This window comes from Bos indicus, chromosome 24 (assembly GCF_029378745.1).
Source record: "Bos indicus isolate NIAB-ARS_2022 breed Sahiwal x Tharparkar chromosome 24, NIAB-ARS_B.indTharparkar_mat_pri_1.0, whole genome shotgun sequence".
Lineage (NCBI taxonomy): Eukaryota > Metazoa > Chordata > Mammalia > Artiodactyla > Bovidae > Bos > Bos indicus.
Window position 1 is genome coordinate 33,387,191 of NC_091783.1, and position 17,984 is coordinate 33,405,174.

The 17,984-nt window shown below is 44.5% G+C and overlaps 1 protein-coding gene across 1 annotated transcript in view; it reads left to right on the plus strand.

Moving 5' to 3' along the window:
- Positions 1–12,796: 12,796 nt before the first annotated feature.
- NPC1 (NPC intracellular cholesterol transporter 1) overlaps positions 12,797–17,984 on the plus strand; it is a 47,330-nt gene continuing 42,142 nt past the window's right edge. Inside the window, exon 1 of the mRNA XM_019986712.2 lies at positions 12,797–13,035. Coding sequence (XP_019842271.2) covers positions 12,979–13,035 — 57 coding nt within the window. The 5' untranslated portion in view covers positions 12,797–12,978. The remainder of the gene's footprint in view (positions 13,036–17,984) is intronic.

The window sequence follows — 17,984 nt, forward strand, 5'->3', positions numbered from 1 at the left end:
GGAAGGTCAAAGGAAGGTCTGAGGACCTGAGTGAGGACCTCAGGTAGAACAAACAGCACTCCTGGCTAGCCCGATTTACATAGGGCAGGCCCAGGGGGAGGAAAAGACATAAAAAGAAGAGCCAAAGGGCTCTCTCCTGCGCGCTGGCGCACTCCTCCACTCTCTTCTCTTCACGTCTTTGGGTTGGCATGCCTTCACGCTTCGAGGATGGATTCTTCTGCTATCTTCTAAATAAAATAGAGCTGTAACACTGATTTGTCTAAGAGCTATAACACAGTTTGTCCAAGACCCGAGAGCTGTGACGCACCGAGGGCTTTAATGTCCGTGGCTCCAAATCTTTGTTGTGACGAAGCAGAACTGAGGAACATACACTCGCCTGACAGAAAAGATGCCAGGCATCACTTCCGCTCCGTGGGTGAGACTTCAAAGATTACAGTTCAGGGTTCCCAGCTTATAAGCCCAGGACGCAAACTGATACCATCATCAATCTGTGAGCAAATTACAGCTCTGATTTCATGTTAATGCATAAAACTTAGAATGTTGTTAAGCCTGGGGCTTGGTTAGCCAGCCCCCCATCAGGGCTCAAGATTCCTCCCCTATCTTATCTATGGTGCTGCTAGTCTTGCAGTCATAGCAGGCAGTCATTCATAGTCAAGATAGTCTCCAGGAAGGTTAGAAGCAAGGTCAGAGGCCTTCTCTGCTTTGTCTCTGAAGCCTAAACAAGACTACCTAATTTCCCTAACAAACCCATGTCCCTGGGTTGGCTAGCAGATCCCCAACCACTAGACCACCAGGGAAACCCAGGAAACAGGCTTTGAGAGTGCTTTAAAACAGCAACAACATGCCCAAAACGGAGTCACTTGCCCCCAGAAAACAAACCTGGTTTGCTTTAAGATTTAATTTCAATTTCAGCTACTCTCAGGAGTATGAACTTTAACCAGTCAATCTGGAATGACCACATCAGCTCCTATGAGAGCAACTGCATGATACATTGATAGATTCCCCACCCTTCTTCCAAAGAAAGGTGACTTTGTCTGAAATATGGTAACCTTTTTTCTTTTTTATGACTTCCCTGTCCCACCCCCTTTCTATCTATGAAAGCCTTCCATTCTGTACAGCTCCTAAAGCTTCTTCCTACTTGTTAGGGGGAATGTTGCCCAATTCGTGAATCCTTTATTATTATTATTTTGGCTGCACCATGGTAATTGAAGTATCTTCGTTCCCCGACCAGGGATCGCACCCATGCCCCTTGCAGTAGAAAGACAGAGTCCTAACCACTGGACTGCCAGGGAATTCCCATGAATCCTTGAATAAGGCCAATTAGGTCTTCAAATTTACTCAGTTCAAAAAAAATTTTTTTAAACAAGAAATAACCTCCCTCATAGCATCAGCTTACTGCTGTCCCCCAATCTTTGGGTTTTACTTTTATAGTGGGGGAAAGCAGGGAGATTGATGCCCAGATGGAGTCATGGTTGTAACATCTAGGCAGTGAAGGTGGAGAATATGGGACATTTTTTATTTTTAATATTTAGAGGTAGAGCTAATGATAATTAGGTGATTAACTGAACAGAGAGGGTGAGGAAAAGAAAGAAGAGTCAGGAATTATACTAAGGTGCATCAGGGAACCCTAAGATCACTCCCAGTGATCTTTGGCAATTTGCTAGGAAGACCCACAGGGCTCACAGTATGGTCATATTCATGGCTAAAATTACAGTGAAATTGATATAAAGCAAAACTAGAAAGGGGAAAGAGAATGAAATGGAGATATAGAGAAATCCAGATTAAAGCTTCCAAGAGTCCTCTCCTCTAGTAAAGACTTAGGGCAACATTATGATGTGTTATCTGCTGATAAGCAAGCTCATGAGAGACTCACTCAGGCTTTTAACTGGGAGCTGGTCACATAGGTACCCTCTGCCTAGTATCTACCAGAATTCCAAGCTGCCAGGAAGAAACCAGGCATTTAGCATGAGCCCCATTGTTTGAGCAATCAGTGTGGGCACAGTGAGCCATCATAACTTAGGGAAAGTTTCATATCTGTGTAAAGAACTATTTGCCTGCCAAGAGTCCAGTGGCCTGCCCATGGCCAACCTTGTGAGCAAGACTTTCTATAGAGAGCAGTCTCAGGTCTGTGGGCTAACTCCACACTCAAGGTTTATGTGGTGGGCGGTGCTAGTAATTGTGCCAGGAAATAGAGAAGAACAGCAGAGCTAGGATGGGGACAGAGAGAGAGGAAGTCTGGACATGTTCAGTTTGAAGAATGTACGAATTCGATTCCAGAAGGCAGCTGGAAGTAGCTGCTTAACGTTTAGGACAAGACTCTTCCAAATCTGGGCATCATCTATGTAGAGGTGATGGTCACAGTCATAGGACAGATGAAGTCCCCAGAAAGACTCTGGTGTAAGGAAATAGATGAGAGAAGGGAATCAGCAAAGGAGATGAGATGAAATAGACAGGAGCGGGAAGTGAAAGGTGGATAGTGGGAGGAAAAAGTCCCAAGGAGAGGAGAGCAGGCAACAAACCTCATGAAGAAGTGTGACCGTGGGACTTCCCGGGGAGTCCAGTGGTTAAGACTCCATGCTCCCAAGACAGGGGGCACGGGTTCAATCCCTGGTCAGGTAACTAAGATCCCTGGTGCTGTGTGGAGCAACCTTAAAAAAAAAAGAAAAAGAAAGTAGTGTGGCCTTGAAACAAGGGCTAACAATTGCAGACCTCTTGTGCTGCACAGGCTTGCCCTTGGTGAGCTTGTTCAGTCATCAAAGAACTCAGGCCCTGCACTGGAGAGGAAAAGCATGGTGTCTGGTTAGGACCTGGAGCTAATGATAAGTGGCTGACCTGATTCTAGTTCCGTTGGTACAACTGTGTTGCCTTCCTAACACTTTCTAGGGCTTCCCAGGTGGTGCTAGTGGTAAAGAATCCACCTGCCAATGCAGGAGATGCAAGCGATGTGGGTTCGATCTCTAAGTCAGGAAGATCCCCTGGAGGAGGAAATGAACCCACTCCAGTATTCTTGCCTGGAGAATCCCATGGGCAGAGGAGACTGGCGGGCTACAGTCCACAAAGAATTGGGTATGACTGAGCAACTGAGCACACAACGCTTTCTAGGAGTTGTTGATTGCCATGGGAATGCATCTCCTCTGCTTATCACCAAGAAAGAATTTTGTGCATGATCTGTGTGGTGTCTGTGATTATCTATGCTGGTCAGTTGGTCTTAGTAAGTTTTATATCACTATGAGAAGATGCTAAAAAATGAGTGCATAGAACCATGTTGAAGCCCAGCTATGAACAGAGTCACACAGTGTGATGATTTTTCATGTCTTTTCCCCTCATCAGCTCACACCCATGTACTTACCTGTGCTTCAAAACACAGAGAAAACCAAAATTGAAACACAATAGGCCAAAACCAAGTTCTATGCTCTCTGGGCAAGTCTGGAATAATTTGTTTCCCATTCCTCCGACTGAGGGCCTTGCCTGTCTCTTTTTGCTGTTTAACCTACTAAATGCAATGAGATAAATCAGTGGGACTCATTGAGGTGTTTTTTCCAAGCTCTCTGACCATACTTAGTCCTCAGTTAAATAATTTATGCACTCACTTCAGTTCAGTTCAGTCACTCAGTCGTGTCCAGCTCTTTGCAACCCCATGAACTAGTGGGCCTGAAAAGTCTTAGAATCTTTTTCTGGTGTTTTATTCTTATTTTTTGGCAATATTTTAAGATAATTTAAAAATATGAGTGAAGTCATATTAAAACAATTGAAGGAAGTTAATTAAATATCTTTTCGGTTTTTTTTTGGCTGTGTCGTGAGGTCTGTGGGATCTTAGTTCTCTGACCAGGCAGTGAAAGAGCTGAATCCTAATCGCTGGACCACCAGGAATTCCTGAGATCCTCAGTTTTAAGATGCCTTGTCAGCTTTAGCTCTGGCAACAGAAAGCATGACTTCTCCCGTCTTTGATTTCTTCACTCCCTCGCTAGAACTGAACCTTCTAATTTTTAAGGAAGGAAACGCTGCTATTGTTCCTATTTCTTGCAGTTAAACTTTTAAGAATAGCCTTAGAAAGTCTGCCATTTACAAGAGTTAGTCTTCCTATTTTGGCAAAGATAAGACCTAAAGCCATCCCAGGGGAAAGAAACTGTATTATGTGACTGAATCTTATGTGAAATATTATGTGACAAATTACGAAAATACTAACGGCCAAATTCAAGTTACCTCCACACTAATGAGCCTAAGCTACACTGCAACACATGACTGGATTAATCACCAATTCAAGTATCCTTAGGGTGGTGAGTAATACTTTACCATAAGTTTGACCAACAATACCCAACTCCTGAAGTCTCATAAACCACTGACACTAAAGTCATGAGTTGTAGCCTAAGCTGTTTTAAATGAAGATGTCTGTAAAATTCAGCTTAAGTATGGAGTTTTAAAAGTTTATTGCAGAGCTCCAAAGAATTGAGGGCATATTTCAAAGAAATGACCTGCATAAGAATGTTCATAGCAACTCTATAATAGCCCAACCTGGAAACAACTCAAATGTCTGCCATGGTATTTTTATACCATGGAATATAATCCAATAATAAAAACAAAAAAAAAAAGATGAACTATTGCTGTAAGTGATGTGGATGAGTCTTGCAGACATAATGTTTAGTGAAAGAAACCAGACACGAACGATGACTCAATTTGTTTGAAGTTCAAGAACAGCAAAAGCAATTTATGATGATAGAAGTCAAACTAGTGGCAAAAAAAGGGAAAAAAAAAAGAATGGCATGCTACCATAAAGGTTCTACCTTGCTCTTTCTTGGATCACTTGTTCTGGAGGAAGCCAGTTCCCTGGTCTTGAAGACAGATGAGCAGCCCTGAGCTGTGTGGAGTGGAACCAAGGCCTCCTGCCAGCAGCATCTTGGAAGCAAATATTCCAGCCCCAGTCAAGCCTTCAGATGATGGTAGCCTGGCTGACATCTTCACCACAGACTCATGAGCCAAAACCACCCAGAACCACACAGAGCTCTGGCTGGCAGAAAATCTAATCTAATAAATGTTTGTTCTTATCATCCACTATGTTTTAGGATAATTTGTTATCAAGTAATAGATAACATAATATAAATATATAGTATGTAAGAACTTATTGAACTGTACATGTAAGTTTTATAGATTTTACATGTGTATTATATATTAATAAAAAAGAAAAAAAGTCTTTTACCAAAAAGAGGCTCTCAAAAACACTCAACCTAAAGCTCCCTAAGGGTTTTGCAGAAGCTTTAACTCAAGGTTTCCTATAGTTTACCAAAATGTGTTTGCAATGTGTAGATTGACAGAGGGAGTCAGGTGTGAGCTGATCACCTACTCATGTTTCCTGTGTTGAACTGGTCACTCTCCAATCATCTACAAGGTGGTTCTTTTAGAGTCAGCTCTAGTTGCTCTTCCTGGATCTTTTTGGGGGCAGTCTGTTAGCAAAATTTACAGTGTCTACAAAAGTGTCTACAGTGTCTCCATTAAGCCAAGTAGGCCTAGTGCCTAGGGCCCCTGACACTTCTAAGGTCTCATGAAAATGTTTTAATAGCAATTTATTTTAAAATCAGAAGAAAAATATAATAATAATAAATATATAATAATTCAGTCAGCTTGGATTATATCCATCTGTATACCAACGTCGAATTTTAAGTGTTTGGTTTCTTTTTTTAAGGAAGGAGGGATCCCCAAAGGCAAAGGTGCTTAGAGCCCACAAAAGACATCAAGCCGCCCTGAGCACAAAGAGGGATGCAATGAACTGAGTTGTGTCCCCCTTCCCCAAATTCCTACATTGACAAATTCCTAACCCCCAAGTAACTATTTAGAGACAGGGCTTTTTGTTTGTTGTTGCTGTTTAGTGGCTGTGTCCGACTCTTTTGAGAGCCCATGGACTGCAGCCCACCAGGCTCCTCTGTCCATGGGATTTCTCAGGCAGAAATACTGGAGCAGATTGCCATTTCCTCCTTCAGGAAATCTTCCTAACCCAGGGATCAAGCCTGCGTCTCCTGCATTGCAGGCAGATTCTTTATTGCTGAGCCACCAGGGAAGCCCCTAGGGCTATAAAGAAGTTTTAATAATTAAGGTTGAATATGGTCAAAAAGAGAAGAGGGCAGCAGAGTATGAGATGGTTGGATAGCATTACTGATTCAGTGGACTAGAACTTGGGCAAACTCTGGGAGATGGTGAGGGGCAGGGAGGCCTGGTGGGCCTGGGGTCGAAAAGAATCAGAGAATCATGACTTAGTGACTGAAAAACAACAACAATGGTCCTAAGGGTGTGGCCTTAACCAAATAGGATTTGTGACTTTATATAAGAGGAAGAGAGATCTCTCTCTCTCCACACACACACACCAAGGAAAGAGCACATGAGCACACATTGAGAAGCCAGTGTCTACAAGTCAGGAAGTGGGGACTCACCGGAAACCGAACTGACTGGCAGCTTGATCTCAGACTTCTCTGTCTCCATTACCGTGGGATAAAAATTACTGACCTTTAAGCTGTTCAGTCCATGATATTTTGTTAAGACAGCCCAAGCTGACTGACACAACAGGGCGGGGCGGGGGCGGGGGCGTTGTGGGGTGCGTAGATGAAGGGGTTGGGTAGGTAGCGGGGGTGGCAGCAAGAAATGAAAAAAAAAAAGCAAAGTGAAGAGGTACCCAGTCCATCCACAATGGTCTCAGGTATCACCAGGTGAAGTCAGCTGCATCCTAGTACCCAAAAGGCCCAGCTCCATCTACATTTCTCATGATTAAATTTCAGCCTTCAAGTTAGAAACTGGGCAAGCTTGCAATCTGTACAGAAGTTAGGCCTTCTTTTTTTTTGCCCCCTTGAATCATTGCCTACTTTGAAGCTTCAAAGTTAGCAGCAGCAAAACTAAGCTTCTATATTAGAAGAACTCAAAGTTATTTTATTGAAACAAAATTTTATTAATAGAAACATGCTGCTCAAATCACATTCCTTAGTCTCTAGAAGATGAGATGCAATGGCTGCTTAGCCAGTGAGGTAACCCAGGAGAATGAGGGTTAAAGAAGAGTGTTTAATGAAGAACATGTGATCATCTGTGCTCAATGTTATTAAGAAGGCAAGTGAGATGAGAACAAATAGGTTGTCATTGATTCTGCAACACGAAAACTAGTGATGACTTTAAGAAGAGCAGGTGTCATGTGATTGCTGAGGTTCTTGGACAGAGGTGGGGGGTGGGGGGGTGGGGGAAGGAGGGTTGAGGTTGGAGGGGTGGGGGGGTGCCTGGGGGAAGTTGGATCCCTATATCACTGTTCACAGCAAAATAATTCCAGGCAGATCATTATCTTCAAGAAATCATTAAAACTCAAAAGGAAAACATGGAATAATTTTTTATAACTTTGTAAACCATGAAATTAAAAGACACTTACTCCTTGGAAGGAAAGTTATGACCAACCTAGACAGCATATTACTTTGCCAACAAAGGTCCGTCTCATCAAGGTTATGGTTTTTCCAGTAGTCATGTATGGATGCGAGAGTTGGACTATAAAGAAAGGTAAGTGCTGAAGAATCGATGCTTTTGAACTGTGGTGTTGGAGAAGACTCTTGAGAGTTTTCTTGGACTGCAAGGAGATCCAACCAGTCCATCCTAAAGGAGATCAGTCCTGAATGTTCATTGGAAGGACTGATGTTGAAGCAGAAACTCCAATAGTTTGGTCACCTGATTCGAAGAGCTGACTCATTTGAAAAGACCCTGATGCTGGGAAAGATTGAAGGCAGGAGGAGAAGGGGATGACAGAGGATGAGATGGTTGGATGGCATCACCAACTCAATGGAGATGAGTTTGAGTAAACTCTGGGAGTTGGTGATGGACAGGGAGGCCTGGCGTGCTGCAATCCATGGGGTTGCAAAGAGTTGGACATGACTGAGCGACTGAACTGAACTGAACTGAAACTAGTAAATTAAGTATCTGCACTGTATATACTAGACCAACAGGGTAATTTTCTTAATAGTTTTTACAAATCAATATGAAAAAACTAATAGAAAATAAACAATACAGGGACTTCCCTGGTGGTCCAGTGGTTAAGATTCTTCACTGCCAATGCAGGGAGTGCAGATTCCATCCCCAGTCAGGGAACTAATCCCACATGCCTCACAGCACAACCAGAAAATATTCTTTTAAAAATGAAGAATATGGACAAAGAAATAAAATTGCCTATAAATGTATGAAAAGGTTTTTAATCTCACATATCATTAATAAAATATAAATTAAAGCATCAAAATCTTTTTTAAAATAAGAAATACAATAATTAAAATCACAGATGCTATTTTTCACCTATCAGAATAGCAAAGTTAAGTGTTGGCAAGGAGATAGAATCAGGTTCTCCTGTATGTTGTAAGCAAAGATGTAAATTGCAGTCTCTTTGGAGGGCAACTTGACAATATTCAAAACTAAAATACACATTTCCTTTGATCCAACAATATATAAATTTTTCCAATAGTTCTATTTATATATGATTGTAAGGATTTAGGTATAATGATGTTCACTGCATTATTGTTTTCAGTAATGAAAAATGACAAACCAAACATCCAGTAGGAGATTGATTAAATAAATTATGTAATGAATCAAAAACTATTAACAGACTATTTCTAGCCTTCCCCTTCCATCTGTTAGGTGAAAAGAAATTTGTTTGGAATCAACGTTCTCATCTCTCTGCCTAAGGAAAATGTTCAGTAACTTTTAGGCTTCTGTGATGCAGTATCACAAGGAAAGCCGAGGGCACAGAAACATGCAAAGCTTTGTGGAATCCAGACAAGCTCAGGAATGTGAGACGGCATAAGAAAAAGAAAAGTGAATTATGCAGTATTACTACAGACATACAAACACTTGGCATGTACCAGAAATGCAATTTGAGGCTTGAGTTATTTATTTTGAAATACTTTCTGATGGTACACTCCATTTCATTGACTTAGGCACTGCCCTGAGACTGGCCCACACTGCTGGCTTCAGAAATGTCACATACACACAATGAAATCCTGTAAAACTAGTAAAAGTAGTGAGGTAGAAAAGCATACTGCTTAATGTGAAAAAAAAAAGCTGCAGGGACTTCCCTGGTGGTCCAGTGGCTAAGACCCCACGCTCCTAATGCAAGGGGCCTGGGTTCGATCCCTGGTCAGGGAACTAGATGCCACATGCTGCAACTAAAGATTCCAACAAAGATCAAAGGTCCCATCTGCCACAACTAAGACCTGACACACCAAATAAATAAATAAAGATTTTTAAAAAAGCAAGCTGCAAACTGTATACCATATGGCCCCACTCGTTTAAAAAGCCCACATATTTTACTCACAAACACGTTTTCAAATACATAGATGTCTTCTGGAGGACCTTTCTGCACATTGATAAAGATGCATACATGCAACAATTTCATTGACCCTTTTGTTTTGTCCTTTATTTTTAATACAATCAATGTTGGATGATGTTTATAATGATAGTGGTATTGACAAGTATTTAAACAAACAAACGAAAAGCCTCTCCTAGGACTTTGACTACATGTCACTTGAAATAAAAATGCACAGTGTAAAAGTTGTGAGTTAAGTTTTATTCAGGGACCTTATTGAGGACCATAGCCAGAGAGACAGGCCTCTCAGAGAGCTCTGAGGACCTGCTCCAAAGAGGTAAGGGAAGAACCTGTGTGTACATGAACTTTTCCGCTGGGAAAACACATGTAATTAAGCATGAAAAGATTACTGCTGTCGACTTAAGATGCACAACGTGAGAGATGCAAGTTAAGTTTTATTGGGGGTAAAATGAGGACTACAGCCCAGGAGATAACCTCAGATAACTCTGAGAAACTGCTCCAAAGAGGCAGGGGAGAAAGGTCAGTTTATATGTGACTTTTGGTGAAGGGGGAATACATGCAATCAAGCAGATATTTTTCCGGAAGGTTTCTGTTAGTCTCGGGGAGCCTTTACTAGTCATGAGGAACAGTGTCACCATGAAGGATTTTAGTGCTTTTCTAGATATGAGAAGATATAAGAATTGGGCTCATAGATTCAGCTCCTAATTTAAGCATCCATGAGCTAATTTGTAGTTGGCATTGCTAATCACAAAGAACAAACATTTCAAGTTAATGATTTTAGGGCTTTTCTAAATACGGGAAGATGGAAGAATCTGGGGTCTTTGAAATTTTCTCTTAGACATGCATCTTACCTGCTGCTGCTGCTAAGTCGCTGCAGTCGTGTCCGACTCTGTGTGACCCCATAGACGGCAGCCCACCAGGCTCCCCCGTCCCTGGTCCAGGCAAGAACACTGGAGTGGGTTGCCATTTCCTTCTGCAATGCATGAAAGTGAAAAGTGAAAGTGAAGTTGCTCAGTGGTGTCCGACTCTTCACGACCCCATGGACTGCAGCCCACCAGGCCCCTCCGCCCATGGGATTTTCCAGGCAGGAGTACTGGAGTGGGTGCCATCGCCTTCTCCGAATCTTACCTAGTGACTGGTATATCTAATGCACAGAATGCTTCCAGTTGTTTTCCATCCTAAATTGCCCTCAGAGCACACATGTTATGGCCTGCAGTGACTAAGAGCTTAATCCTTGTGGAACTGAAGTGGCAGGCAACATTTTTTTCTTTACATGCGTTAAAACAATTTTTAGAGAAGGAGAAAATACACCATGATGTGACATAGATTATCATAAATGGTGGAATTATAAATGATGTTTTTAACTCTTGCCTATAAGTTTTCAAAATTGCTACCATAAGCATGGATTGCTTTATCAGCAAAAAAAACTTTCTCTTAAAAATAAGATACTTTATTTTTAAAATATATCATCGCCTTTTGGATATCATCAAAGCTGTACAAAATACAGAACTAGAAATATATGTATATAGCTAAAAGATCTTTTTGTTCTTATTTTGGTGACTGTGTGTATGTGTGTGTGTGTGTGCTTAGCCGCTCAGTTATGTCCGACCCTTTTCGACCTACCAGGCTCCTTTGTCCATGGGGATTCTCCAGGCAAGAATACTGGAGTGGGGTTGCCGTGCCCTCCCCCAGATCCCAACCCAGGGATTGAACCCAGGTCTCCCGCATTGCTGGTGAACTCTACTGTCTGAGCCACCAGGGAAGTCCATTTTGGTGAATAGTGGACATAATTTACTGGGTATCAAAATTTCTGCCCATCCAAGAAATATTTCATATGGTGCTTGAAATTTCCTTTACTCAATTCAATTATTTAGTAAAGGTTTTTGTTGGTTGATTGCCTGGTTTCCCCCGTAAGTACTGGAAGGGTAACTAAGCCACTGAGATTTTGGAAATATATTACAGAGGTAGTTCGTGAATTGGAATGTGAATTGGGACCACCTGGAGAGCTCATCCTCCTAGGGTTTGCATGGGGATGGGTGTCCAGACTGGGGCCCATAATTTGCATTTCTAAGAAATTCCCAAGGATGGTCCTGCCATCTGGCTCAGTGACAACATTTTGATTACCTCGGAGAAGGCAATGGCAACACACTCCAGTACTCTTGCCTGGAAAATCCCATGGACGGAGGAGCCTGGTAGGCTGCCGTCCATGGGGTCGCACAGAGTCGGACACGACTGAGCCACTTAGCAGCATGATGCATACCAAGTTATCATCAGTGGGAACACCAGGCACTTGAGGGCAAGCAGATTCATGAGGCCAGGAGATCGCCAAGGCTGAATGTCCAGAGGGAATCCCTACAGTTTAGTGCCCGGCCAAGCAGGTGTACATTTCAAGGCTGAGGAGGTGGGGAGGCAAGTCGGTAACTGCAAAGTCAGTCAAGGGGACAAGTCGCCTTGTAGAATAAGGATGAGAACATTACCTGATCATGGTCCTACCTCCACTGGCTTTGATCATTGCTACAGATGTGTATTTAGTCTTTTCACTGTACATTGGCTTCCACTGTGGGGAGGAGGGATCCTTACGTCCATTTTCCTAACTTCAAAATGGAAATGACTGATGCTTTTGAGTGATCTTAATAATTAAATCTGAGGGGAAATGATACCAGAAGTGCATATAACAAAAATAAGTGTCAGATCAAAAAAAGTATAAGGCTCGAAAACGAAGATGCTTATTTATCTCTGTGTTACTTCACTTCACCTAGAACTTACGGACTCTGGTCCCACCTTTGCGTCAAACTTCCCGGGGGTGGTTGCGGGGGTGGCTCTTCTCCCACGGGCGGGTTCCCTGCCATGCTCTGCTCCGCCAGCAGATGGTGTGGTTCTAGAACTTTTTTCAAAAGTGGGCTGAGAGGACAGAAAACAGAGATTGGGCGGCTCTGAGGCATCGCCCACTGCCACGCTCCGCCCGCTCAGCTCTCCGATCACAACACTGTCAGGCCACCGCGTGGCGCCGCCCCCAGCTTTGCCAGAAGTGCCTAGGCACCGATTCCTTTGGGTAACTGGGTTTGGAAAGAGAACTTGCTCGGGGTGCTAATTGGGTCCGCTGAGAAGTGGGATCTTAATTGGGAAAACTGTCCCCACGCACCCCGATTTGCTAAAACCTTCTCGCCCTCCCATTTCCAATCGAGGAATGACAAAAAGGGGAGAAAGGAGTTAAAGCATCAAAACCACACACTGTTGCGACAACCCCAGAAATATCCTTCCCAGGCCAGATTCCAAATGTTCAGCTCTACCCGGGTCTCAGAGTCCCTGGCCCCACGCCGCGGCTGAGGCGGAATTAGTGCAGAGAGGGGACTGGGAACCGGCTGTGACAAGAAGCGGTCCGGGCCCCCACTAGCCTCGCCCATTCCCCGCCTTCTCCCCGCCCTCACCCGCTCCGGCCCCGCCCCAGGACGGGCTCTTGGCTCGGAAGGTTCCACCCAGAAGTGGGAGGAGCCGACGACTCCTTCGTCCTTCCTGACCTGCGCGCGCATCCCGCCGCAGCCGGCGCTTGGTTTCCTCCCTCCGCGGGCGCGGGAGCCGGAGACAGCCTGGGGTGCCCAGCCGAGCCTGCGAGCCGAGTCTCTCCGACAACCGCCGCCCGTCGCCGCGGCAGCATGAGCGTGCGCGGCCCAGCCTTCGGCCTCCTCCTGCTGCTGTTCTGCCCGGCGCAGGTGAGTGGCCGCCGGCGACCCGGGCAAGCTGTGGGGGACGTGGTGGGGCCGCGAGTCGGGGAGGGCGGCGGTCTCTGCCGCGACTCCGATGCCTTTCTCCGGCCACGTCCTCTTCCCAGTGGTCTGGAGGACGGTGGCAGCTGGGGGCTGCCTGTTTGACCTGTTTTGAGCTCATTTCATCCGTGGTCATCTGATTTCTGGGTTTAGGATGTGGGATCAAGAAGGGAGGAAGAAAATGAGTAGAAAGGGATAGGATTATCATTTTAACCTGCCTCCCCACCCCCCTTCATTCTGCCATTTGTACAGGAATTCTTTATAAATTTGTTTAGGAGATCCGACTTCTCCCCTAAAGAGGAAGGAGAGTGGGGAGGTAAATAAAGGTTAGTCTGGCACCAAATCGGAACTCACCTGAGTGCTTCACATAAGGCACCTTGGTCTTCCAGAGACGGCAAGTTACTTCTTATCCGCTCCCTTTACATCCATGGGAACGGAGGCCCGCAGGTGCAGGGGTTAATTGAATTTCGCCTTGTCACAAACCTAGCGGTGTAGAGGATGGGCCTGGAACTCCCAGTCCTGACTCCTTGGGTCTGCTTTCCTTGCTTTGGTAGCCTTGGGCGTGAGCACCTCACTGCTATTTGTGTATCTACAGTTTTCTCCTTGAAAACTGTGTGGTTGGATGTTGTGGGGGATGTCTAAGGATCTAGTGCTGATTAAACCAGATCCAGTGGGAATCCCGAGCCCTGGTGCCCACTCATAGGCGTGTCTATGATGAGGGTGTAGTGAGTCACAAGGGAAGGCTGATGAAGGGGTTCCCTGCACTAGAAAAACCTCTCTTTGAACTATATCGTTCTCAGCAGGGGTTGGGTGAGGCTGACCTGGGAAGGGCCTCCTGTGGTGGGGTGGATAGGGGGTGGCCAGCCGTGTGGGCTTCTGGAAGAGCACATGTCTGGTGCCTGGTGGGGAGGAGAGGCAGAGAAAAACAGGTTTTCGGAAGGTGGTTTGGAATGGGGTCAACCCGTAGACCACCTGCTAGCTCTGTGGCTTTGGGCTCATTACTCTTCCAAGCCGAACTTTTACTGAAGATAAACAACACATCATAGGATTATTGGGATTCTTAAGTAACATGGTGTATGGAGGGGCCTCATCACAGTAGTAAAAACTCAAAGAATGGTAGCAGTTATTTGCTTTGAAAATACAGCTGTTTGGTTTCCTTTAGGTTTTAGGTCAGGATCTAAAAGGCAGGCTTCTGGTTAAGTAGCTTTAACTTATCTCTGAAATCGGTCAGTGCCTCTCCTCCTAGGACTTCTGGGGTAGGTCAGAGGTTGGTCACAAGTTACTTGCAAAATTCCTGGAACCCTTGAGAAGGTTTGTGAATTTGAATTGAAAACACTTATGTTGTATTTAAGATTGGCTCCCTCAGGCTGAAAGGTGAACCCATTCCTGATCTCCTTAGGAAAAAACAGTTTTGATGGCTTAATTCCTACCTAGGCCTCATTATGGTCCAAGTTCCTCAAGAGAAAAAAAAAAAAAACTTTAAAAAATTACAGTCAGGAGATAGACCATCATGAGGCCTAGGTAGGAATTAAGCCATTAAAACCGTTTTTCCAAAGGAGATCAGGAATGGGTTCATCTTTCAGCCTGAGAGCATTGAAGAATAAGCCTCTGAAATGGGAGCGAATGTAGGTTATCTTTCCCAGTCTCCCCCATTCCTTGATTGATGTTGTGATCAATCATTTTACTAGCATAAGTAATCAAGGGAAATGAGTTTTTTTAAATTATTATTATGATTAGCAAGTGGTTAAAAAGAAGACAGCTAGCTGAATAGGTCTTTGTATTCCTTCAGTGTTTGTCATATCACCCAGAACAAAGAACTCTCTTTCCTGGGTAACCCTTCCCCTCTTTCCGTTCCTAAAAGGGACTCTTGTCAGGGTGTTAATGGATGACACATTACCTGTCCGGAAGCCTAGAGTGGGCCATCTCTAGCCTGATCTTGGGTGCTTTGTCTGCTTTTCTCACCCACAGCTCTGTGAAGGGTGTTAGCTCTCTAGCTAAATAAACAAAGTGCTGTCAAAACCCTGCCCATCTTCCAAGGTCCAGTTCAAAAGCTTCATCATCTATAACATTGTTATTCCCAACTAGAATGCCTTTCCTCTGAAGTTCTAAATGTTCTTTATTTAAATGGCTGCAGCAGCTTTTGGTGTTTTGTTGTTGTTTAGTCACTAAATTGTGTCTCTGAGACCCCATGAACTGTACCCGCCAGGCTCCTCTGCTGTGGGATTTCCCAGGCAAGAATACTGGAGTGGGTTGCCATTTCCTTCTCCAGGGGATCTTCCTGATCCAGGAATCGAATCTCTGTTTCCTGCATGGCAGGTGGTTTGTTTACCACGTGATCCACCGGGGAAGCATTTATAGGCTGGCACAAGACTTGGCATTAAAAGACCTGGTACAGATCTTGATGCGTCCTCTTACCAGGAGTGGTCTTGGGCAAGGCAGCTGCCTCCTCTGTAAAATGGGTTAACAACTCTGCCTACCAGATGATTCATATTTAAAGTTCAGCAGATGTTCCACTTGGCCAATAACGTTTCACAGCCTGTTCCTGGCTCCAGTGTGGCTTCTCCAAAAGCCAGTGATAGATCAGAAGTGGATTTAGCCTGCTGGCCCAACCCTTGGTTCAGTTGTCACCTTGTGTGAACATTCCTTAGGGGGGGAAAAAAACACCTGGGGACGGTATACACCCCATCCGCTTTCATGGTTTTATTTGATCTTGTGGCTATTGAATTATTTTTCAAACTCGTAGTTGCTGGAGCTTATCTAAGACCAAACTAGTAGTATAACCTCGAGCAAGTCAGTTAAACTGCAAGCCCAGGGCTTATCTATAAAGTGAAGACTGGCTGAACCCATCTAACTCTAAAATGTATCTTAAATACCCATCTGAAGGCGTGCCTGGTGCTCACACAAATTATCATTTGTTATGTGGATACGTTTATCCCAGATTGGCTATAAAACAGAACTCCAGAGAGTTGTGTCAGTAAAAGTCAGACCAGTCCAGCCTCCACCCCACGTGTCCTGTCATACTTATTTGATCTGCCTACCTGACTCCAAAGGATACAAAGCTTAATCTCTGGACAGCATTCTCCAGGCCACCCCCTCCACCCTTGTCCTGGGTTATCCTGACTGGCCACACCAGCCCTGGTATTCCAGCCCTCGCCAAAGCTGAAGCTGGGCGTGTCTCCAGATTCTGCCTGGAGCTTTCCTCATCCAGGACATCAGCAGAGGTGAAGGGACCCGGCCCTGCGCTCCACCTGTGTGGGCTGGCCAGGTTACAGGCATGGGGCTGGGGACAGTCCTGGATCCTGAGGAAGTGAGTCAGGACTTGACGGCTCCCTGGAGTTGTACGTAAAGGGTAGTCACTAGTTATGCAAGTGAACAGTCCTGTGTAGCAGGAGGGGCATGGTAGTGGACGGGCCAGCCCATCCCTGGCATGTTGTCACAATCTAAGGATACATCAGTGTACAAGCCGAGCTGGAGTTCAAACAGTGCAGCAGCTGTGGGATGGGCATGGTGGGGGGGCGGGAGAGACTACGCCTACCTTAGCATTCAAAACCTTGGTTCTCATTATTGGTTTTGTCACTTACCAGCCAGGTGACCTTGGAGAATCCTCTCTGAGTTCTAGTTTTCTTACCTGTAAAAGTCTGCGATGCTACTCCATAGGGTGTCTGATAAAGAACCCAGGGGAGGAAGGAGAACTCACTCAGCTTTATGCCCAGAACCTGGTTGATGTTCAGTGAGCAACTGAACATGAGTTACTTAATAGCCTAAAGTATAGGATTCTGTTGCTGATGATCAGAGCTTCTCCATGTGATAAGATGTGCTTTCATGGAGCTCCCAATTAGAGTCTGCCAGAGTTGCTGACACATAGCAGCTGGGGCATTTTTTTTTTTTTAACTGTCCTGAGCTATTCCTATTATTATCGAAAGATGCTTCCCTATGCAGTCACATATCCATTAATTAAATTTTAGAGCATGTTGTGAAATAGCCATATAGCTTAACCTTTAAAAGCAGAGACATCCTAGCATTGTACTAAATTCTGGGTTAAAGCCAAAGTCACTTCTTACATAATCCAGTCAAGCTCCTTTAACTCATCGTGTACGTTTGGATGTTTTCTGAATCAGGGAGCACTGGATGAGATATTAAGATTTCAGAGGAAGTATAACCCCCAAGCTCTGCCCTTTAGGATTCTACAGTCTTACAGGGGAGCCAAGACACCAGCAAGAAAATACTCTTGCAACCTCTGCCCACGTACACAACTTCTCCATTCTCATAAGTATATGAATTCTGTTTCATCCTGGAGCAGAAGCCTGCAAATTAGTTGTGGATGGTTTTCTTGGGACACACACATGCCCATCTTTTACCTGTTGTTTGTGGTTACTTTTGAGTTACAGCAGACAAGATTGAGTATGTACCACAGACACCTTAGGGCTCACAAGCCTACCATATTTAATATGGTATCTGGCTCTCTTAGGAAAAGTTTAGGAGTTTCCCTGGGTGGTCCAGTGGCTAAGACTCTGTGCTCCCAATGCAGGGGGCCTGGGTTCTATCCCTGGTCAGGGAAGGAAACCCCGAGTACTGAAACTAGAGTCCAAATGCTGCGACAAAGATCCCATGAGCCGAAACTAAGACCCAGTTCGGCCAAATAAACACGTATGTGTGTGTGTATGTGTGTTAGTCGCTCAGTCGTGTCTGACTCTTTTTGAGTAGCCTGCCAGGCTCCTCTGTCCATGGGCTTGTCCAGGCAAGAATACTGGAGTGGATTGCCATTCCCTTCCCCAGGGGATCTTCCCAACCCAGAGATCCAACGCAGGTCCCCCACATTGCAGGCAGATTCTTCAGTCTAAGCCACCAGGGAAGCCCAAATAAATAAATATTAAATTAAAAAGAAAAAAGAAAAA